The sequence below is a fragment of the Ptychodera flava genome, chromosome 14 (assembly GCF_041260155.1).
Source record: "Ptychodera flava strain L36383 chromosome 14, AS_Pfla_20210202, whole genome shotgun sequence".
In the NCBI taxonomy this organism is placed as follows: domain Eukaryota; kingdom Metazoa; phylum Hemichordata; class Enteropneusta; family Ptychoderidae; genus Ptychodera; species Ptychodera flava.
Window position 1 is genome coordinate 945,557 of NC_091941.1, and position 24,808 is coordinate 970,364.

At 37.6% G+C, this 24,808-nt stretch overlaps 2 protein-coding genes across 4 annotated transcripts in view; one reads left to right on the top strand and one right to left on the bottom strand.

The window, feature by feature from the left end:
- Nucleotides 1-1,832: 1,832 nt before the first annotated feature.
- LOC139148899 (protein ZNRD2-like) lies at nt 1,833-15,369 on the bottom strand. 2 transcript variants are annotated; one of them, XM_070720345.1, is made up of 4 exons: nt 15,252-15,369; nt 7,289-7,446; nt 6,727-6,811; nt 1,833-6,334 (listed from the first exon to the last, which is right to left on the bottom strand). In XM_070720345.1, the coding sequence occupies exons 1-4, from the start codon at nt 15,256-15,258 to the stop codon at nt 5,892-5,894; spliced, it is 693 nt and encodes a 230-aa protein (XP_070576446.1). In that variant the 5' UTR covers nt 15,259-15,369; the 3' UTR covers nt 1,833-5,891. The 2 variants fall into 2 exon arrangements, with proteins under 2 accessions (XP_070576446.1, XP_070576447.1); XM_070720346.1 differs by having other exon boundaries at nt 15,213-15,346.
- A 240-nt stretch (nt 15,370-15,609) lies between these two features.
- Nucleotides 15,610-24,808, top strand: part of LOC139148897 (nuclear pore complex protein Nup133-like) — an 84,198-nt gene continuing 74,999 nt past the window's right edge. The window contains exons 1-7 of one of the 2 annotated variants that reach the window (XM_070720344.1): nt 15,610-15,818; nt 16,673-16,800; nt 17,148-17,251; nt 19,146-19,370; nt 19,887-19,967; nt 20,924-21,022; nt 21,449-21,568. In XM_070720344.1, coding sequence (XP_070576445.1) covers nt 15,682-15,818; nt 16,673-16,800; nt 17,148-17,251; nt 19,146-19,370; nt 19,887-19,967; nt 20,924-21,022; nt 21,449-21,568 — 894 coding nt within the window. In that variant the 5' untranslated portion in view covers nt 15,610-15,681. Of the gene's footprint in view, nt 15,819-16,669; nt 16,801-17,147; nt 17,252-19,145; nt 19,371-19,886; nt 19,968-20,923; nt 21,023-21,448; nt 21,569-24,808 lie in introns of both variants that reach the window. The other variant, XM_070720343.1, reaches the window with a different exon arrangement.

Consider the following 24,808-nt stretch of genomic DNA (forward strand, 5'->3'; position numbering starts at 1 on the left):
AAGCTTATCGATGATTTGCCGGATATAGCAAGTGCCATGCCAGGGGGCGCCCAAAAGAGGCTTATAAGAGGGTGCATGTTTTTTTGGGTTTTTTTTGTGTTTTTTTTTTTTGGGGGGGGGACTGACTAGTGAACGCGAGCAGGAAGATATTGCGAACGTTAACTGCTTTCACTTTACCCTGACGAAAACACAGGGGAAGTTTATATGAGATTACTGACTGTTTACAATGGGAAAATTTTTTGTCCTGTAATATTATCCTATTTCCTTTGATGAAAATTTTCCAGTAATATTTCATACCTGAAATAAAATGACTTAATGTTTAATGAACAGATAATTAGATTTGGGAAACGATCTACGAGTTGCAAGTAATAAAGACGGTAAATGACATCTGGCAAATACGAAGTATATTCCTTATACAGTATCTTTGAACAGAGTTCGTGTAGGCCTTCCACAAAGCGTTCTTGAAGCATACACTCCATTTTCTGCTTTTCGGTTTTAGGGTTTTGTTTATTAGTCTGGTATACTACTTCATTGGTCAACTGCAAATTTAAACGTCTTGTACTGTTGTTTTCACTTCAAAAATTGTTGCATTACTTTTGAAAAAATCTATGAATTTTATTCTCTTGCTTACCACGAACGTGTTTTTGTCGTGTAGCCTAATGTCTTTTGATTTTTGTATATATATTGTGTGCATTATTGTTTGCCTCCGTGAATAAGCAAAGAAAAGGATTTTCGAAATTTATTCCATTTCACAAAATGTTTACATCAGAAAACCAAGTCAATGACTACAAGCAAACTGACAAACAGGATTGAACTCTCTGAGTGTTCTTGTAACGTTTCCCTTCGATCTAAAAACCACCCAATAAAATATAGGTCTACGGAGGAGCAACCTTTTAGTATATGTATGAAAATAAGATGGTGATCAACTGTAGATAGATCTACATTCCTTATGTCAGCTGAAAAAGTATGGAAAGGGTTTGAATCATCTGCAAATAGTCGAAAGTCAAAGTACTTAGAAGAATTCGGTAAATCATTAATATAGACTAAAAACAAAGTCGGTCCAAGTACAGATCCCTGAGGAACACCACGATTCACTGGTAGTTTTTCAGACATAAATTTGTTTGTACACACATATTGGGATCTAATGTTCAAATAATCTGTAAACCAGAAGAATGGGTTTCCGGATCCCCTCACACCATAATGCTGGAGTTTCGATAGTAGTACATTGTGATCAATAGTATCAAATGCCTTTGTAAAATCAATAAAAATACCAATGGTTGAATTTCTTGATCAATTTGCTGTATTAAATTATTCACAAGATTGATGAGGGATAATTTGGCACTTCGTCTCTCACGAAAGCCGTATTGGTGTTTGAAAAGAAGGCTATGCCTGTTCAAGAACTTCATAATCTGCTTATTTACTATTTTCTACAGAATTTTACTTACTAGGGGTAAAACTGAAATCGGACAATAATTAATAATAATACCATCTAACTTCTAAGTCATAGTCCAATATTAGAAGGGGTGATGGTACCAGATGCCTGACAAGCTATTGTATCAAATAGTATCAGATAAAATCAACAATATTGTCAAACTTCTAAGTTGCTGTCTATCATTAAAGGAGGGAGATGGTGGAATAAACGTACTGACAGCATGTCAGACATCTGGGATGATTTCCCCATACTAATATAAACTATAAGTTAGAAGTTTGACAATATTATAGACTTTTGCCAATATCATCTAGTAGTTCAGAATGTAACACATCAGCCACCTTCACACGTCTAATATTAGAGATAAACTTGGAAGACACAACTCATTATCTAAACAAATGTCTCAAGGGATATTGATGTTTATTTCAATTATGCCATAACTGTAGAGATATTAATAAAATATGCAATTCATTTGTGATGGTGATCTTACAGAATAATAATATACAGAATATGAAACATAGTCACTCTACCAGATGTGTAGTGGAGGGACTGTGCATGAGGTACAATCACTCTATCATTTACATAGTAGAGGGACTGTGTATGAGGCACAGTTACTCTACCAGATGTGTAGTGGAGGGACTGTGCATGAGGTACAATCACTCTACCATTTACATAGTAGAGGGACTGTGTATGAGGCACAGTTACTCTACCAGATGTGTAGTGGAGAGACTGTGCATGAGGTACAATCACTCTACCATTTACATAGTAGAGGGACTGTGTATGAGGCACAGTTACTCTACCAGATGTGTAGTGGAGGGACTGTGCATGAGGTACAATCACTCTACCATTTACATAGTAGAGGGACTGTGTATGAGGCACAGTTACTCTACCAGATGTGTAGTGGAGAGACTGTGCATGAGGTACAATCACTCTACCATTTACATAGTAGAGGGACTGTGTATGAGGCACAGTTACTCTACCAGATGTGTAGTGGAGGGACTGTGCATGAGGTACAATCACTCTACCATTTACATAGTAGAGGGACTGTGTATGAGGCACAGTTACTCTACCAGATGTGTAGTGGAGGGACTGTGCATGAGGTACAATCACTCTACCATTTCCATAGTAGAGGGACTGTGTATGAGGCACAGTTACTCTACCAGATGTGTAGTGGAGAGACTGTGCATGAGGTACAATCACTCTACCATTTACATAGTAGAGGGACTGTGTATGAGGCACAGTTACTCTACCAGATGTGTAGTGGAGAGACTGTGCATGAGGTACTGTCACTCTAATAGATGTGTAATAGACAGACTGTTGTGCAAGAGATGCAGTCACTCCAAGATGTGTAGCGGAGGGACTGTGAATGAGGTACAGTCTCTCTTTCAGATGTGTGGTAGTGGGACTGTGCATGGGGTACAGTCACCCTAATAGATTTGCAGTGGAGGGACTGTGTATGAGGTACAGTCACTTTACCAGATGTGTAGTGGAAGGACTAGCTGAGCATGATGTCAACTTTCATCAGTCTTGTTTATATTATCAGTTGCATAATATATTTTGTACATGAACACATTTACCAGTTACCAAGATAAAAAGCACTTAAATTGTACACTGAAGCATAGACCCTCAAGGGTCTATGACTGAAGTGAAGCTTTAATATATAGACACTTAAACACATATGATAGTGATAATCATTTGCACGAATCAACAAGTTGTCAATACAAGCTTTTTGTCAATGAAATACATCATTTAATATTAAACATATACTAAGTACAAACCTCTAAAATTGAAATTAGAAATTTCATTTGTACTTTGCTCAAGGAAACTTTCAATTATCTTCTTTATAATCAAAAATAAGATTAGTGGTCTTACTGCAAATGTTTGGATCAGACAGCCAAATTTCTTCAGAATCACATTTTACAACTTTTTGTCACTTAAAATGCCAAACAATCTCAGGAAAAATAATTTTCTTGAAAACAAGGAGGCAAGGACCCTATTACTTTAAATTTGGAAGATATAGTGACAAATCTTGGCATGGATCCAAAAATCTGTTACTAAGGTGCATTCTACCTTCAAATATTATATTTGTAAAACACTGAATGTTTATAAGCATAGTTTACTTTACAAGTATTTTTTATACAATTACTATTTTGAATGTTAAACTTAAAGCTTTCTTATATTCTTATAAATATTGACAAACCACCAAACACTCTATACATTGGATGAAACTGTGTTTCAAAAATGGAATTGATTCAACACAGTGAACAGAAAGGAAGTACATATTTTGACAGGTATATTTAGAGTAACTCTTTTAAACACTGAATTTTTGAATAAATGTGTGTATAAATGTGAAAATTCCTTCAACAAGGTATTTATTGGAAGGAGCTTTGTGAATAATAATAATGTGAATTAATGTAACAAAAATGTGAATCACTAAAAGTAAATGCACTTACATCACTTTTGACTCACACATGAACTACAGTGAAAGAGATAGTCAGCCATTATCAAAATATTTGTATTCCGTTCCTACCGGTAGTTGCTGAGAAACAGAAAACGGCATTGATCTTTGTTTATATGGTAACACAGCTTCTCTGTGCTTGTGCCTTCTGTTCAAATCAATATACTATTTAAGACACAACTTTGAAACATTGTATCTGAAAAGCAAACTTCAATAACTCTTGTGTTCTAGAAAAACTATATTTTGTCATGGAGGTTACAAATGGACTCATCAACTTTTGAAAACAACATTTGAAAATATTTGTTACTAATGTTCTTCCATGTGTCTGCTCCATAGCAATTGTAGTCTTGTCATTGTATATTGGAATAGAGTACTTCTTCATTCTTACTCATGAGAGTGACATAATCGTCGTTGTTGTCATCGTCGTCGTTGTTGTCATCATTGTCATCGTTGTCGTCGTCATCATCATCATCATCATCATCATCCCACTGACACTTACAGACACACACTGTGGATACCAATCTGGCCATGTAGCCAATTAAACTTACAAAATTCATGTTCAGTGCACAACTGTTCTTACAACTTGATATTGTCAGACAGTGTCACATCAAGTAGTACTCAACAGATTTGTACTGAATACTATATGTGCTACACTCAAGGGGAATTCTGAAATTCATAACGTAGTCCTGAAACATACACCGTTTCACTCAAAGACAGTGACATAACCTGACAGTTCTATGATAAACACTGGTCAGGTTTAAATTACATCAAGTTATCCTAGCATGCCATGAAATAGTGTAAACCAGGAAATTTTCAAAATGAGAAATTTGCAAGATTTTGTGAGGTATGATTGTTCAATGGTGAGTTTGTGTCTTACTTTTTTTACTACACATGTATGCTATGACTGATCTCCTCAGTACACTGAGCACTGTTAGTACACTGAACACTGTCAGTACACTTAGCACCGTCAGTACACTGAGCACTGTTAGTACACTGAACACTGTCCGTACACTTAGCACCGTCACTACATTGAGCACTGTTAGTACACTGAACACTGTCCATACACTTAGCACCGTCAGTACACTGATCACTGTCAAGTCTATACCTTCTGAACCCATCTTGTAAATTTTAATCTCTCCTTATAAGCCTATGAGTTAATGTCGCTTTCACTGTTCTGGGGACTAGATAAGGTTATCTGGAAGTCATTAAAACTTTTCCTAGAAACAAATTCATGGCCAGTATTTCCATAGCTATGTATTGCATCGCATGTGAATATTTCACTGGATCACGTAAAGGTCTTCAAGTGCAGTAAATTTGCTCATGAAGACAAGCTATGTCCTAAGACTTTGATGAACACTGCTTTGATTTCTGGAAGATGTCCCTGTTTTCTTTGAGTTTCAGGTTATGCTTTGATAAAATTTTTCTGAGAAAAAACAACACACAGTTCCTGAACATGTTGGTATTATACAAGACTGGTAACATAGTGAGATATCATACAGTAAATTCTTCAAAATCTTGGTCATTACATGATGTTGTGGCTTACATGGAAAAAAGACTACATTTAGCAATTGTTCTTTTAAGGAGAATTTGCCAACTTTCACTGGTACTTTGTGAGTTTACAATGTAAATGTACAAATTGCAGGCCAACAGAGATATGAAGTTTATGAACATTTCCAGTCATTAATTTCAACATGAGTGACATTACTGTCATAAGGTAACATTCATGTGCCAAACACGTGAATCGTCATTCCAATGTCCAACTTTCATGATGACAATGTCCCACTGTCATGACGACAATGTCCCACTGTCATGACGACAGTGTCCCACTGTCATGATGACAGTGTCCCACTGTCATGATGACAGTGTTGATTCATAATATGTGCTGTTTTCAATAACAAATTTACAACGATTCATTTTTGTGTTTTTTAGGTGTTTGCGAAATTTGCAAAACATTACTATTCATGAAAATTTCCAGGTTTTCAGTTCTAAACTGGCAAAGTAAATCTATTGATGCAAGACATCGCGTGATTTGTGTTTTAACAGCTCCAAGGCAAGAAGTGCCTCAGCACAAGATTTGACCAATGCACAGAGTTCAATGCACTTTGCCACTGATTTTGACCTTGATAACTCATCATTAGCCCAGGCCAGTTTCATTTTCACAGCAGCTACAGAATTATCAACCAAGGCTGGGTGTTCTTCCACCTGTTGATCTCTACTGGTGGATTGGCTGTTGACTGGGGCAGCTGCTTGCTGCACTTGTTGGCTGCTCTGCCTTGGTTTTGCAGCTGGGTTCATATTGGCTGGGACATCGGCAGCCGTAGCACCTGCGGTGGTTATACCTTCTTGCTGTGGTGTGAGAAGGGTTTGATAGTGTGATGTACGGTCTGTGGACTGAGTGGATAGACTGTATTCTCTGGCTTGTACCCTTGCTGCTTCTGAGCTAAGAACTGAATAAAATAAAAATAAATATGTTAGAGGAGAAATAACACGATAACCTAGTTGTCACTGCTATTTGTGTGGACTTCATGTTTTAATACTTCACAGGTAAGAAAAAATATGAACATGCTTGACCAACAGTCTTTAAATTTATATTCATCTCTACTGATTTATTTTCCTCACATGGTTTAGTAGCATATTGATGAATGCTTACATATATAGGGTAGATAGCGTTTGAAACTGATTATGGCTTGAGATCATTGCTGTATGGTAAATGATGCAACAGACAGCACTTTGGTGAAAGGAGAAACATTGTGTTGGTTTTGGAAACAAACACACTTAGCTGACATCAAAGTCATCCATTGTGTGGACTTCTAAGAGAGAGATTTCTGTCTTACTGTACCTGGGTTATCTTTTGCATGTTCAGTGTCAAGTTCATTGCAGGCAATACAATAATCCTTCTGTTGCTTATCCCGAAGCAGGATAGTCTATACGTACAAAGATGAAAACAAAATTGATGTGACTTGATCTGATCAGATTCTAATCTCAATTGAACCATTAAATTGTACAAGTATTCTTGAAGGTCCATGTTCTCTTTTGATTCATTACATCATCACGTGTCTCTCCACAAGCATGGAGACTCATCATTGTGATGTTGGACTGCCGGTGAACACCTCACAGAATAGAATTACATCATTCATTGCAAATGTTCCATACGTTCTCTTCTGATGTCTGTACTTAACATACACTGACAGTATAATCTGGATTAAAAGTAATATCGCAATGTGCACATTACTAAAACAGTGACAAATCTCATGCTGGTTCATAGGATTGCAATTTAATTGAGTACAATAATTTGAAAAATAGGTTGAAAATAATGAGTTAATGGCACTTAAAGGTCATTTGATATTTGGCAAAACTGATAATATACAAAGAAACTGATTAAATGTGAGAATGTAACTTACACCACAGGTATCACAACAAGTTCCAAGCATTTTGTATCCTTTTAATAAATACTCTCCCATGATAGAACTGATTTTATCCGTCCTTTCCCGCTTGGCTTGGATTATTTTCATTTCAGCTTCAGATGGGGGTTCCCACTGGAAATCGTCTGGGTCCATACCTATAGATTATCACGTAGACTTAGTCCAGTTCAACAGAAATGGGGAAGAGAATTGTGCTATCTGTCTGTTTTTATTCATATCTTCCAAGTTTGTGAAACAGGAAGAGCCAATCATTTCAGCAAACATTGGAGAAGTGATCTTGGAAAATAACCTGGTTTTAATTATTTGCTTATTACGTTTATTGACATTACTTCCAATTGTTGATTGCAACATAGCTGTTTGTTTCACTGCACTGTAAGATGTACAAGATATACTATTCATTAAACATATTCTACAGTTAATTTTTTAAAAATTTTGTTTATAGTCAAATTTAATGATGGTCACTCAATATTACTTCACTATTTTGTTTAAACCTCATTCAAATTTTTCTTCCATAGGCAATAAGGAATGTTTTTTCTATCATTTATCATGTTGAACTGTGACCTCCACTACTTTCACATTGAAGCAATGTGCCTTTGTGATTTACTTATAATCTTTACGGCCCTGATACGGCTTTTGCGGCCCGAGGTCGTACGGCGGAAGGGCCCGAGCGTGCGAGGGCCCGTACGCCGTACGACCAAGGGCCGCAAAAGCCGTATCAGGGCCATAAAGGTTTTATCATATACCTTATAGAATGATAAATATGTAGTTTAAATAATATTCAACATTGTTTAGGAGATAAAAATGCGTGCGATATCAAACATCCATCGCCATTTGTGTCAGTTTTTCAGAAATACGATGGCCGCTTCCCGTCGCGGATTGACATACATAATGACGTCATTTGTTTACTTGCAGAATTCTAGAACGCGCAAAGCAACATCCGTACTGTACGTGACCAATAGAGATCAAGGCTGAAATCGAGGTGTTAGAAGGACAAAAGCGTGTTGTCAGTTTCTGGTAATTTATACTGAACAGACACGCACTTAGTATACACAGGATTTTACTAGAATTTAGAAATAAAAGCCGATGTCACCTGCGCGGCTCCACTGTCGCCACGCGCAACTACGATCTGAGCGAGCAGACGTTTTCCTAATCTCGCGCTGGCTTTGTGTACGATTGGAACGTTTGCAGATAGCAACGCGCGTAGTAACCAGAATCGAAATAGTTCAGAAATGCACGCGATTGCCCATATTTGGGCACCGGGCCGGGGCGTGATACGTAAAAAAAATGCACGGATCTGAGGGCGCTTTCTCCCATAGCTTTACACAGGCACGTGAATATAGGTATATGATAATTTGTATTTAATCTTTTTCTTTTCTTGATATTTTTATGAGCCCTGATGAAAATTACTTTACCAGTAATTTGGCCGCACTATAAAAGTGTAAATAAAAATAAATAAATAAATATCCTTTTTCCTATTTAACTTGTAAAGCTGAAAACCTTGCTGGCCAAATTCACTTGAAAGTAACGGCAATATTTTAAATTGATGTTCAAATTTCCTATGACACTGATTGAATAGATTAAACCCAGAATTGAAATGGATCACGGTAGGAACAAATACTCTTGCACAAATGTGTATAGAAATACATATATTTCCATATGTGCTTGTACACATGACTTCGTTTGTACTGCCGTCATGTGATCTCTTGGGCATACTGAGTCTGTAGAACACTATGCATCCTCTTAAGTCCAGAGCAGAACCATTGATTAGTTATCCATTTATTAAAATGCCCATCAGCATTCTAGATATCAAATCACCTACACTTACTTACTTACTTACTACTTGATTCAATTGTTTTTATCATAAATGCAATCGAAATGACATCAGCACAGACACCTGTTCATTAAGATCGCAGTTCACAACACCAAACAGAAGTAGGAAGCATTGAAAATGATAGATAAAAATGTGACTACATTTGATTAATCTTACATCCTGAGAGAAAAACACTTGAAGTCTATTGTATACTAATTTATAGTATGTAATGCATTCACACTCTTGACTGCAAAGGAATGGAATGATAAATTATTTGAGTCACTGGGTTTGCTGCCCATTCATCTCTTACATTCTGGAAGTTGAAAAAACAGCTTAAATCTAGCTCTACTGTGTTTGCAATCAAATTTTGTATGTTAGTTAAATTATATATAAGTAATGATGCTCATGGACATTTTAACAAAACTCTTGCATAAACAGAAATAAAACAAAACACACTCAAGCAATAAGAGAATTTCAACATCCTGCTGTGGTGGGAAAGAGAAATCAGAAAAAATGGTTGTTGAACTGATGGAGCAGTCAAAATACTTGAGTGATTATAGGAGTCCACCATCGTCACTACCTACAGAGGTGCAAACAGGATGCAACTGCGATGGTTAATTTTTTTTATACAAGTTCACTGTATCAGTCAAGAAATATGGGCCTTTAGAACTACATCAATACCTTTATGTCATGCTGACCATTGACAATAAAGAGGGTTCCCTAAACTGAGTCTATATGATAAGTTGTATCATTGCTTTTTGGTTTTCAGCAGAATTATTTCAGGCAGAGAAATATACATTTTAGGCGGACAAAAAGGGTGTTCATGTGGTGCTACAATTTTGAAAAAGTTAACCGACTTTGATGCTCCTAGGTGCAACATGTGAAAGAAAATTGCTGAAAATATGTTGTCTTTCCAAAGACAAAGTCAAAAGTATGAGTACCCACTAGAGAAAGTATAGGATGTTACCAAGCTATCTCACAGGACAATTTACAGTTATTTCTGACTAATTTTACTGCCCATTATCTGAGAAAGACTATTGCTTTAATATGCTCTGTTTTCAGAAACATAGACAATAGTACTTTCTGGGTGAGTGTACAAGAAAGATATAGTATTTATGATTTATAGTTTAAAGTATACAGTGACGATATCTTGAGAACAAAATATAATTGATTTGATTAACTGTACCAATGCTATTGCTGTGCAATCTTGATGTTTCACAGTGGAGGCTTTCCTTTGAAATAAAATTGGTCTTCTGTAAACATTGGAATTTTCCTTCAGTGAATTTTACCTTGCAATTTTAAGGCACTCTGCCATGTGGTTGCCCAAGAGGAGATCACTGTATCTTAACAAGGGAGAACATAGTTGTGGAAACGCAGCTATCTGTTGGCAGGGTAGTGTGCGTCACTATGCGGGTCAAAGGTCAACCCGGCCACGGATATCCGTGTGTGGGCGGGGTGTTTGTTTTTTACCTTTGACCCGCATAGCGACGCATGCTTTCTGCGCACCAACGTAAAGTTGGCATCATCCTCAGCCTAAGCCTCAGGTGACCTTTCTAGCTGACACTGAAAATGACGCTACTCAGCGTCAGCTTCAGCATCGTATCCGAAGATTCCAAAGTTGCGCTACCCGATGACGGATAAATGATAAAATTCGCCCAAAACTTAAGAAAACAACAACTCCATTCTTTCTCAACTTTCTTTTGAATCGTAAAACTGGTTCGCGGGTAATATTTTATCGTTAGAATATCTCATACAGACTAGTTTTTTGAAAATGTTCGTAATTTTCAGTCCATGGATCCATGGATGTGTTTGTTGGTATCCTCTCAACTCTTGGGGACTGCAGGGCTCGAAAATTCTCGCCGCCCGACGCCCGTGACAATTGAATTTTGAGTCCGGGCAAGTGAAAACAACATTCTCCCAGCCCGACGGACAAGTGAATTTCAATGAGGCCACTGTACGTACGCGCTGCCACTCTCTCTCTAGTTCTTTGAGTGTACCACTTTCAATATGGCCGGCTGATAAAATAGCTCTGTTCTGCTTGGTTACAAAATGGCAAAATATTGACGTCTTTGCATGCTTTTATGTTTTTTTTCTTCTCATGAAGTCATGTCACGATGCCTCCTCAATAGAAAACTACAGCTTTACAATAAAATGTTGTAAGGTGTTGAAACAATTTACCCTCCTTCCTACAAAGTTGCAATGTATTGAACAATTTACTCTCCTTTCTACAAAGTTACAAATTCCCTGGTACGTGAAGCAAACATTGTTGCTGTTCAATACTGCAATCAGGGTCCCTCTCAGTCCCTCATGGACGGACCGTGCTACAATACAACATGGACGTATAGCGACTGTGAATACACTGAGGCTTGGCTTTGCCTGTGTGAGTCCCGCGTACCGACGTCCTTTTTAGTCCCAAGTTTTACCTACATTGCTTGAATCAAAATTTGGCCTGCAATTACTCAGTTTGATAGTAAAAACCATTATTTTAAAGGAAACTTTCACAAACAGAGTCAGAATACAAGGGAAAAGGAGAAAAACTTGAGGTTTTCTGAAAGGTCAAATCTGGGTCATCTTATGTGATGTCATGATGAAGACCTCTTAAGTACACAATTATGGTGCAAAAGAAACCACCTAGGGAGGTCTAATAGGTACAATCTTATGATGAAAGGTAATTTCTTGCTTTCCAATTTAATTAATGGCATTTAGCTTGACTGCCAGTTTTAAATTAAATTTTATTAACAGTTATGGCAAAGGGAAATTGTCAACAGTAGTTGCAGTAAGCATATCCATTTCAAATCATCACATTAATATTTCTGCAGATTCCTCCAGTTTAATGATGTAATTTAGTGAACATCACTAGAAATTTCTTGATGATATCAAAATATCAATGAAAATGTTCCTGGGCTACAATGTTATCATTATCATTAAAACTATTACTACTCTTTAAAACATTGGGAAATGAATTGAACAATATCTTGTATCTTGTTTTAAAGGATTTTGACCTGACCCTTTTGTCTCAAGAAAAATACTTATGCTGAAGATGCTATTGAGCCTGCTTGATCACAACTATGACACAACACCACAATACTTGTATCTACACTGTCACAATGCTACCAAATGCTTTCTTCTGCATAGAAAATTTGTATTTGTGTGGCTAACAAAACCACATAAGGAGCTTGTAGTGTTTATGTATGATAAGTTGTCATACTGTGAACACTGACTCAATGCTGCAGAAGTACGGTATTCTGTATCTGTGGTAATATACACTTCACATTGCTACCTGATTTTTAGAATTGCTACCTAATTATTTCTTGTGGCAAAAGTTTACCACTAGAAATGAATAAGTATTTCCATCCCTTCAATGTCATAAAAACACAGATAATTAATGTAATAAAAACTAAACAAATATTTCTTTAATGTAAAAACTATCATGAACAACATACAAAACATCTTGATTTGTAAAATTAGGAACTCCTGAATGCTGAGAAAGCTGTTGCTACACTTGAGATCATAAACTGTTTAAAAGTTGCTCAAAGTGGCTACATGAGTTTTGATTTGACTAATGAGTGGCTAATCATTTTGGTGACTTAGGGGAACCCTGCAGTTTATGCACATACCACTGGTAGCAGAAAACTAAATGATACTGAAATTTTACATGGGCACAATTTGACACAACACCGGTGGCCTATTATATACTTACATTACCCTAGTGCACCTACCTGACTTGCCTATTTAACACAAGGTACCAGGTCATGATGACACACAATGACAATGTACCGGTGTTGTTTTATTGAAATACATTACATGTCCCCCAAAATTTAATTTGTCCCAATTAAGACCTACTATGGGTCACTGTGTCCCCATGCTAGCAAAAGCTGGCTGAAACACTGTGCATGTATACATTACATAAGATATTATTTTTGATACACAGACTAAGGATACAAATTTATCAGTAAGTTACAGCTACTGTTTCTTTACAATGACATGAATAAAACCATACACATTTACTCCTTAAATCATCTGAAATTCAGGGCAAGTGAATTTTTCTTCCGGACAAGTGAAATTGAAAATTCACTTGCCCTATGGCAAGTGAATTTTAAAAAAAATTTCGAGCCCTGTTTGTGTTAAGATTTTCCAAAAATTGGTGCAAAAAAAGTATACGTGGTTCGAAATGTGTAAAAATCGCCACCATGAGAGGCAATATGAAAGCTCTAATTATTCAGAGGCCATATAAAACAAGTCATCGTTGATGACACAGTCCCCACTTGTTAATGGGTATTTTGATTACAGGTCCTCAGAGAGGATAGAGTCCTCTTCATTAGGTCTGTGATAAAAATACTTTTGAATGAATTGGCTTGATACATGTCTGAGTTATGGTTCAGGACATGAAAAAATCGTAACAAAATGGTCGCACAGTGGCCATATTGGATCACATCACAAAACAAATTGATGTGCATAGCTATGACATTGGTCGATGTCCTTATACCAACTTTGAATAAAATTGGTCGAAACATGCGGATATGCCTGAGAAATGGCTCTGTACATGAAAAAATCGTAATAAAATGGCCGCCTGGCGGCCATATTGGATCGTATCACAAAACAGATTGACATGCATATGTATTACATAGATCAATGTCCTTGTACCAACCTTGAATAAAATCAGTTGAAACATGCCTGAGTTATGGCCCTGTAAATGAAAAAATCGTAATAAAATGGCCGCCTGGCGGCCATATTGGATCGTATCACAAAACAGATTGACGTGCATATGTATGACATAGGTCAATGTCCTTGTACCAGCTTTGAATAAAATCGGTTGAGATATGCCTGAGTTATGGCTCTGTACATGAAAAAATCGTAATAAAATGGCCGCACAGCGGCCATATTGGATCGTATCACAAAATAAATTGCCGTGCACAGCTATGACATTTGTCAATAAGCTTGTACCAGCTTTGAATAAAATCGGTTGAAACGTGCCTGAGTAATGGCTCTGTACATGAAAAAATCGTAATAAAATGGCCGCCTGGCGGCCATATTGGATCCTATCACAAAACAAATTGACGTGCATATCTATGACATTGGTCAATGTCCTTGTACCAACTCTGAATAAAATCGGTTGAAACATGCCTGAGTAATGGCTCTGTACATGAAAAAATCGTAATAAAATGGCCGCCTGGCGGCCATATTGGATCGTATCACAAAACAAATTGACGTGCATCTGTATGACATATGAAGTAATCCTTGTACCAAGTTTGAATGAAATCGCTCCAGGCATCTCTGAGATATCTGAGTGAACGGACGGACGCACGGACGGACGGACGCACGGACATGACCAAACCTATAAGTCCCCCCGGACGGTGTGTGTGGGGACTAACAATTAACTGGTATAACTATAACTTGAGGCCTTAAAAGTCAACGTATTAAATATACAACCTTTGAACTTTAAGGAAATTAAGGGCTAAGAATGTTGCTAACTACATCGTGAGAAACGGATATTAAGAGGAGAGGTTACTAAATATTATGAAATACATACCCAACTGTGTTTTGATTAACATTTACTGTGGTATGAAACTTGGAGCACATTTTTAAAGTCGTTTTTACACTTATCATTCCATCAGACGCATTCGGGAATAATCGGATCTGATGCCGGTGAAGCTGACGCTGCAGCGTCATCCTCATCCTCATTTTCGCGTGACCCCCGAGGCTGAGGATGAGGATGAGGATGACGCCAACTTTACGTTGGTTATCCGCGATACCCCGCATAGCTGCGTTTCCACAGCTAGGGAGAACACTATCTTAACAAACCCCCCCCCCCCCCCCCTCCCGCGCCCCCCGGGTCTCACAGAAACAGAATGACTTTGATGGCATGCAGTCGCGTTGCTTTCAATTTCATTTCACCCACTATTTACTACACATGAGCAGTGTCTTAAACAGGCACTCAACTCATTCTACGTACAACTCTGTGATTGCAATGGAAATGTAGCTCTTCTTTTCTATATACACAGTACAGAGCCCGTCTGCGGTCTGAAAGCATAGGTCGTACAATCAGTGATCACAGAGCCTAGCGAGCGCATGAATAAATCAAGGTCAACTAACCGGTTAAACAAAGACCTTTAGACTATTGTCATTACATACCGCTCATTGTCGGGGATAAGATGTGAAATGACGATGGAAAATTGCCTGATAGCTTTTGTTTCACACTTCGGTCGATAGAAAAGAACAACTATGACGAAAGCTTCCGGAAGTGGAAAACATGTGATTGCTCTTTAACACTCTCTTATGTGTAAACCTGTAACCACTTTTTGACGAAATGCCATTTTCCCTTCAAAATAGTCGTTCTCTTTCATTAAGATGCCCTTCCTATCAATGTAATTAGTTAAATTCTACATGGCAGTGACAGGCTTCATTTGTGGCACAAAAAAATGAAAATTCATTACACGCTCAAAGTGCTGTGGATGTTACAGCTGTGAACCCCCGTGTTACTGCTGGATTATGGGTAGGTTAAAGTTGACAAGGGTAGTGGCGCTAATATTGACTGTGTTGGACTTCCGGATCTAAGTTAGTTATGTTTACTCCACGTGCACCCGGTTCTCGATCAGTTTATTCGCCTTTCACTGCTCCGAAAGGTTCGAAGTCTACGGCTTCTGGTCGTCGAAGTATCGGGATTTTTTCAACGGGCAAGCGAACACCCTTTATATCAAGGTGAGCGATGTTTCTCTGGAGTAAATGTCTGTTCGTCTCTACAGCCCCTCTTAACGCATCGTATTCGGGGCGTATTCGCAGTGAACAGAAGTGTTATACATGTGACTGAGCTGCCAAATTTTAAGGGTATGCGAGCTGAAGACGGTGAAGTAATTTATACCTCGTTTAAATGTCAATTTTGGGTTACAAAAGTACTCTACAGCCCGAAGTCTCGGACAGCAAGGTCCATTGACAGAGGTTACCTTGTCAACTGTACGCGTACGGTACAACTGATCGTAGATTTCCTGCCCTATATTTCAGTTTGTTGTTGATGTTAATCAATTTAAATATTTACTGTTCATGTTGACACCATTGTTGTTCACTAGTTGACTATCTGCAGTGGTAGTTGTGATATGTTGATGATTCGCCAAAATTAACTTTGGTGTCTCTGTATACTTGTAGTATAGCAAAAACTGATCAGGATCTTGGACTATACAGTGTTTTCATGGCGCCATGAAATGTAACATTTTATAAAAGATACCAAGATTTCAGACCAGGGACCAATATGTGTATTTTAGTACCAGGTCAGACACAGTACTTTAATATCTAACATATATTGTAAAAGAGCACTTTTCATGATACAATGCGTTATATTTTTCATTATAAGCTTTTCATGTCATTACTAGTGAGTGGCATTGATAAAGACCAATTCATTTCAATTTGGTAGCAGAATTGTTTTAATTTTGCTCACAAGTATACATCAAGTCACATGCTTTAGATTAGAGTTTTGAAGGAAACATCTCTGTAACTTTTGTAATGCTTCTAAGTCTTTTCCTGACAAATAATTATTTATCAACATTTCATATTTCTAGCAGGGGCTCTGCTTTGAACAAGTCTGCACTGCAGACGTCTCTGGTTATAGAAGAATCATCCCAGTATGTTGTGGAAAGTTTCGGCACAGCATTACCAGTCTTGATTACTGAAGCCCTAACATTAGCAGACCGTAAGTTTTAATAGTTTATGTTTCAAATGCCCTTTCCTTTGTAAATGTTTATGGTGCTGCAGTTACTCTGTCTTTATAAAAAGATAACTTGAAGAAAAAAATACCATGCCATTGTCAAAAGTTAGTTCAATGGTCACTTATTTTCTTTCATATTTGTGTAAAGGATGCTATTGATATATTTTCTTCAATTTTGGGCTGCCAAGTTTTACAGTATTTTTGATAGTCTATGTTTTGCCAAGAATCAATGCTACTAGCACTGTCCATTAGATGAAATTAAGTTGTTATACTCAATTAATGCACATACTTTTATTCCCTTTGTATATGTTAAAAACTTTTTTTATTTTTAGGTGCGACAGAAACGAGTGTGAAAATAGACCCTAATGGTTGGGCTTGGGTGGTTTGTGGAAGGAGGTTATTTGTTTGGAGGTACAAACAAACACAGGCTTTCCGAGTAAGTGCAAACATTCATTTTCCATGGTAAATGTATTTGAACAATGCATAGAGTTGTATGTTTTACCCAAATAATCAGTAGTTTCAGCCTTACTGATAATATTGAAAAGACAAAGGTCTTTTCGATGAGAACTTGATGCAGAGGGAATGTTCAATTTGCATGCAAATGTCGGTGGTTTTTTTGTTACATAATGACATGATTGGTAAGAGCAAATCCAGTGTTTTTAAAATTTTGATTCAATTATTGAGTTTCTTTTTTTATCAGAATATTTGATTGGCAATTTTAGCTATGTATGGATGATTAAGTGATAGAATACAGGATACAAATAAAGTCAGAACTACCAGATTAGGTTTAACATTGTCAGCGTACTTGATTCTTTCTTGATACTGTTCTGAGTAGCAAAATTTACAGGGGGCTGTGTTTTGATGTTGATGCCTGCTAAGGAGGCAGGTTATCACTCTGGTTCTTGAAAATAGATCATATAGAGTCAATGTTTTGAATTACTGATGTACAGTAAACTGTCTATCGTCTTAACATTGATCATCTATCAGTTATTCAAACTGGCTCCCTGTCTCCCAAATTTTCAATGAACACTTCAATTTCATAGTGCAGCATGATTGTTTTCCCATTTGAAGTTCTAACTTCTTTGAAGTTGTATAGTTTGAAATAAATGCATTACATGTTTTAAAGGGAACTTGATTAATGAAGTGACAAAGATTTTTGTTTTCCAGTATGACTGCATGAGTTTTGATCGAAGTGTGACACCTGGACAATCAGTTGTTCAGATCAGGGTCTCGCTTTCACCTCCATGTTTGGATATAGCCCTGCTGGACAGTATTTTGAACTCTAATCAAGCAGTGTGAATGTAACATACCTTTAATTTCAGAAAATTAAAATGAACAAAATGATGACCTATGAGGTGTGTGAAAATTCCTATCAATCATAATGAAAGCAACATCCGATGAAATTTAAGATATGAGAGTGATTGATTATTTCATGCCACCTCACAATACTGACTATTATGTCTGTGTCATTGCCGGTCATCTCACACATATGCTTACGGTTTGACATCAATAAGCATTCCATGACCTGTCAATCATTACCCCAATTGTGGTAACCATGAACACATTGAAAGTCTTGCTGTGAAAAGGTTGTGTCAGTATGTAGAGAAATTCTCAAAATTGGCAGAGAAATAAAACAGTAGTGAAAATAGCAGTGACAAGAAAAAACGAATGAACAAATTTTGTATCTGTACAATTACCATTCTGCCACTTATTGCACAGTCAGTCAGAATGGTGTTATCCATCATGTTTGCCAACAGCAGAGTGTATGGATGATGTACGGATGACCTGACGACAATGGAAAACTGTAGTGGTTGACTTTTTTCGACAAGGGGATAAGGTTTACCATGATTAGACCTTTCTGACTGGTATCTGCTTATTTGTCAACCATTTTTCAAAATTTTAGAAGGAAGAAATTCATTTCTTGATTTGTTGTCTGTTGTAGGCCTAGTCAGTATATCAATGCTTAGTCAGAAATAGTTGATCATCCCTTGAATTAAGTGATGCAATAATGGTTAATTCATTCATCTGTTTCTTATGAATTTTTTTCAAGTTTTATTCAGAAATCTCACAATAATATTGTATAGTGTTTGAAAGGTATCAGTAAAGAAGCAGTATTTTAAACTTTGCCACATAAGTTTGATCAAGCTTGTGCAAAGTACATGTATGCATGCATATTTCAGATAAAGAGACTGGACTGTAGCCATGCATCCTGACTGAATAACCAAAGTGTTGCATATATCCCCAGAGAAGTTTTGATAATCCTACTGTACTTTCATCTTGAAAGAGTCAACTTTATTCATAGTTGTTTATATTTTTCTTCCAATTTGAAGGTAAGTCTGTGTAAAGAGCTACCCTTGCCACCGAGTGATTTGTCCCATAAATCTGATTTGGTCAGTGTGTTACCAGCTAGTGATGGAGGACCCACCATAACTGTGATGGCAGTCTCACCAGATGGTATCATCAGATATTGGCCTAGCCTTGCTAATGAAGGAGCATTTGTAGAGACTGCTGCTGATCTCAGTGGAGAAGAATGCTTCTCTCTGACTGCTGTACAGGTGATAATCTTTATGCAAGAATCTCCATTGCAAAATTTAATTGCAAATCACTATATCACATACCATATAATGATTTTTTTGTCTGCCTAGGAAAATTTTTGCAAGACTGAAGATTTACTGTTTCATTCAGTTTCTCTTGATTTTCATGCTGTAAATGCACTATTGTCATTTAAAAATATTGCAGGCATAAGACAGTATGAGAAAAGTAATAGTGCTGATTGCAAATGACGTCACTGTTTTCTCTTATTAATATGCATCAATATTTGTCCGCACAAACGACGAAAATAAAGCCTGCTAGTTTTACAATGGCAACCAAAAGTCATACTTATTTGTATGACTTTGTGGCTCAGACTGTAAGCTGCAACAACAGCTGCACATGCAATAACAAAATTTGTCCGAATTTCAGGAGCGTTGTCCGAAAGTCGCACATGTGCAGCTATATTTAGTAACAAACCTGAAATCGCGATCAACGCTATTGATCATTGTTTCAAAAATATTTCTTTGTCAAATTTACAGTTGCATCAACCTTATGGGTATATTTTGGCAACAACATCCAACCAGCTGCTGCTGCTTTCCCCCTCCAGTTCGGGAATGCAGGTAAAGTGACTTGTCTGTCTCATTGTTGTAGTGTAAGTGATCACTCCTCAACATGAATGTAAATACCAGTTCTGTATTTTAAATAGCTTTGCAAGTTAAGGTAGTGTATGCCTTGAAAGTGAAATACTTTTGCTCCAACTTTACCGAAAGAATCTTAACAATTATCATACAAAATCAAGAATGAAAATCAGGGTTCACCATGCAAATTTTGGAACCAGAGAAACAAAATACCTAACATTTACCAACATTTGAAATTCAAAAAGGCAGCCATCCATGTTTTAGTTCTGCGGGGCAAAAATGAAATTTTCAATATTCACAAAATAAGACCGTGGAAGCTTTACTTTCTGCTAGAGCTTTAAACTGAGTCCACACAAACAGTTGACAGAAACGTATTGGTTCAAATACCTGTCCCTGATGTACATTGTATATTAACCCTTTGAGTGTTGTAATTTTTCTCACTAGAATTTTAATGCAGCATTTTACCAATTTTTATGAAGTATTTCAATAATATTTTGATAATTTTGGACCAAATTGACATCACATATCATGGGCTACAGTGATTTATCAAAATTTGGGCAATAATTTGACAAAAATTGACAAGTGTATATTTTGTAAAGGTGACAAAAATTGACTTTGGTGCTCAAAGAGTTAAAAAGTATTTGGTCCAAATACCTGTCCCTGAGGCACATTCTACCTTCAAAAAACCAATGTTGTATAATGTTTGTGGAAACCACAGAGTAAAACTGATGATAAGGGGGTACATATACTCACAAACCATACCATACAAAAATTAATTGTTTTTCAACACTGATTTGGGAGTCCATTCTCATCAAAGTTATAGGTTTAATGTGAATTCATAGATGTCCAGTCTGAAAACGCCTGCACATTGTAACATTTTGTATACTCTATATCAGTTGTGATAAAATCACAGCTTACCTTTGTTGTTGTTGTTTCAGAATACCATCAGTTGGCATCAGCTCAACCCCAACAAAGGAATGTTTTCCAGAGTCTCATCATTTATATTTGGATCTCAAAGATCTCAGCTGACACATTTGGTGAGTTTTAAGTACTCTTTGTATCCCTGAGGAATATATCAGTGAAGTAGCAAACAGTTTAACTGACTCCCTGATGTGTTTCACATTTTTAGTTTTCAATGAGAAACTACAATTAGTGTGTATACACCAGTAGCTGGATCAAAACAGCAAGGTTATAAAGTCTACCTTGAATCGACGATTTTAGTGAAATATGATTACAAGTTAAAGAACTGATTTGGGACAATTTGCAACCAGTTATCTTGTAGAACTTCTATGTTATAAGACAGACTCATTTTTATGTCCATCTATAGTGCTGTACTTAGATGCAGTTTAGCAGATGTCTTTGATGTCAAATGGTAAGGGCACAAATTTGCCTGCTGTGTCTCCTAAAAATTGATGTATTCATAATTTTAGTGACTTACCAGCTGACATTGACGTTCTCTCTAGGCTGCCCACTGTGTTCTTGCTGGAACTGAAGAAAGTCAAGATGGTGAAGACGACTATTACTTCTATGCTTTGACTGGAAATGTTGTTCAGAAATGGCAACTGAGTGGAAAATCTGAGAAGGTTAGTTGATTGGCATGTTATGATGTTTTTAATTCCCTTATAGCTCATGCAGAGGCTCTTTCATAAGTGACCGCATTTGAAAGTAAATGGTGTTCATAAGCCAATATGGCTTCATGTATGCATTAATAAGGACACGTAAACTAGCACAGTATACTGTATACTGGAAGGGGACATGAAGAGGATGGCAAGGTCAGCTGACATTCAGTCAGTGCTGACATAACCATGCACATGCAGGTATTCAGTGAATTAATATGCCTGTCAGATACTGAAATATTTATAGAACAGCATAGTGTGTAAACAAATGTGATATGAGTGCATATGTGCAATAGTCCTTCAGTTGTTCTCTCAGGCTACGCTGTGCTGTGTCATACTACATGCGCATTGTCTCATACCAGCAGGCTGTAGTTAAAAACGGGGGTACCTAGATATCTTTTGGCATTAATATTCACAAGATGGTTAATCATTGATGGACTTTTGATTTCAAAAACAATCATGTCATGAAGTGTTTGAAGTGTTTGATCTAGCAATGATAGCAAATGGTCACTTTATACTGTCAGTATTTCTTTATTGGACACAATAGCTTGATAATATCTCTTGTTCATATCAGTGTTAATGGGATAGTAGCTGTACCTTTTGAGAATATTTTCACTATTTTTGTTGCATTTCGCGAACTATTCACATGAATAAGCATAGTGAATCATGAAGAATCACCTACTAATTGACCTCAGTACGTAACGTGTATCAATTCCTTGTGATAAAGAATGTTGACGAAGTGAATTTCTTAACAGACAGAAATTTGACGATGTTGACAAACAGTGCGACGTAACCGACTTTGTACGCATGTGCAAGAGAAGTACCCCACAGTTCAACTCTGGTTCAACATGGCGTCCACACCACAGCGCGAGCGACCAGTGGGTCGACCGAACAACAGTGTTCTCCCCAGGCCATTTTAGCGTAGCGGCCCCGCTACGCTTTCGCTTCTCCCCGCTATGCTTTGATTCTCCCCGCTACGCTTTAAAATATTCCCGCCATCCTTTAGTTCACACGCTCTGCGTAGCTACCAGCTGTTGCATGCATTGTCTACACATTAGTGCTCACTGCAACTTTCAGCCTGGTGAAAGAGTGGAAGGTGTGAAGTATGGTATGCGTCCGATAAGTTGTCCGGAAGTGTTGAGAGGAACGTTAACACAATAGAAGAATTGGCTGGGTTGTTCACAAATTTTCATTCTACAACAACTATTACGAGTACGACCAAATAAGACCTTTAGTCAGTATGCATCGCGGACAAGTATTGACAGAGTTAGGCGGTGTAGCACTAGCAGGGCCTTTGATCACATCCCCATGCTTTGATCAACAAAATGGACCGCAAAAGAAACAAGAGAAGCAGTTGACTGGTGAGGTTGATTGTGATTTTACAACGATGATCTTTTTTTTTGTCCGAGTACGATCACGATCGCGATCGAGTTCACATTGCATAAATTTCAATATGGCGGCGGCCATGTTGGCCGTCATGTTTATCGTGTTGACATTGATCCTGGTGATGGCGTCGAGTATGGTTCCACTCTGACACGTTCTCTGAGAGATTTCACACCTGATTTTCGAGTGATTCTAGTCGTACTTAGTTCATGTCTTGTGATTATCTTGGTGGTATTTTTTAAATCAAGAATCGAACGACGATGTTCAGTGGCAGTGGCAATGGTAGTTAAGGGGGGGGGGGGGGGGGGGGATGGTCGAAATCGATTCCTGTGATGAAAAATTATTCGCGGTGTTTGTCGTTCGAAAATGATATAAAACTCAATTGCATTTGAATGGTGTAAAGCTTAAACTTGTCAATTTTCCTCTTTGTTGGCAATTTTTGACAATTTTATTTGCAATCTATGTTTAATGAAACTCCAATCAGACAAACCATTGCTTGCTTTCAATCTGAACTTGCTGTTACTGTTTGAATCTTCTGTTTTAATTGCAAAATACTGTGATGATTTATTTAAGTGTAATAAATAAATAGTTTCCATGATGTTCAAACTGCATACTTGTGTGTTACCGTTGCACTTTGTAGTGAGTGTACATGAATGTGTGGGTGCATGTGCAAGCTTATATCCGTATGCAAATATAAATTAATGATATGCAAATGATTATGCAAATTAGCCGCTATGCTTTGGCTGGATCCTGGGGAGAACACTGAACAATGTATCTTTCATTCACATTGACAGCTGGAAATATAACTGACAGTTTGGCAACATCCGATCCTTATCATGCAGGGCTTGACAATTTTTTTTCCAGTTCACTTGTCCATCGGACAAGTGGATTTTGAATTTCACTTGTCCTCTCAAAAATTTTACTTGTCCTCCATTTGTAATAATCAAAACCAAAATACAAGCGATGAATTCTGTAGCGGCTTTCAGGGCTTTCTTTAATTTTCGCCGATGTTGACGCCGATTTTTCGCAAAAGTTTACATTGATGTAGGCCTGCGTACGGTCTGTGTGTTCCCGGCATTATACGTCCCCCACCACAAGAGGCCGTATAACGCCGGGAACACACAGACCTGTACGCAGGGCTAGCATTGAATTTGAAGGTACATATCATACATCAGCTTCCCATGTTTGGCAAGCATAAATGCTGTCGTAAAAAGATTGGTCAGTTTCTGTCGCTGGTCGTCGTCATTCGGTTCACGCATTGCGAGTGCATAGGATCGGGGTGTTGGCAAGTGAAACCGTATCGGGCTCAGCAGCAGCGGGACCCACAAAATTTCCACAATCATTGTCCCCGTCACGATCTCATCTGCGATGCGCCAAACAGTCCAAATGCGGTTGACTAAACTCGTGAGATCTTATCGATTCAACGCGACACATGTCGCATCCGTCAAGAAAAGCATTTTGCTTGGTTTGGCCATGTAGGTAGTCTCTTCCTACCTCCATGGTTTGGCAATGGTGGGGTATTTGAGACGCGACGTACAGAACATTTTGGAACCGTCATATTTCAACCAAGGCCACTGTGCTTTCCATTTCGGGAGATAACATCTACGCGTTTTTCCTCATCATAACGCTTATGTTTTGATCTTTTGTCAGAAACATCTTTCTAATCATCACATCGAGTCGTCAATTCTCAGACGATTCCACTCACGCTGGCCCTCGTGGCGCCGTCATAAATCATCACAACGTCGTTTCTCAGAGTTACACAACGCCCATCATCGTAAACTACGCGCCTCTTTATGGCAACAGCCTTGCTTGATTTTTGTGTAG

Bases quoted from the DNA above. Each gene is read 5' to 3' on its own strand.
- LOC139148899 (XM_070720345.1), bottom strand. The intron at 6,812-7,288 runs GTAAGTTACATT...TTGTACGTATAG, and splicing joins CTTGTTGTGATACCTGTGGT to ACTATCCTGCTTCGGGATAA. The intron at 6,335-6,726 runs GTACAGTAAGAC...TATTTTATTCAG, and splicing joins ACATGCAAAAGATAACCCAG to TTCTTAGCTCAGAAGCAGCA.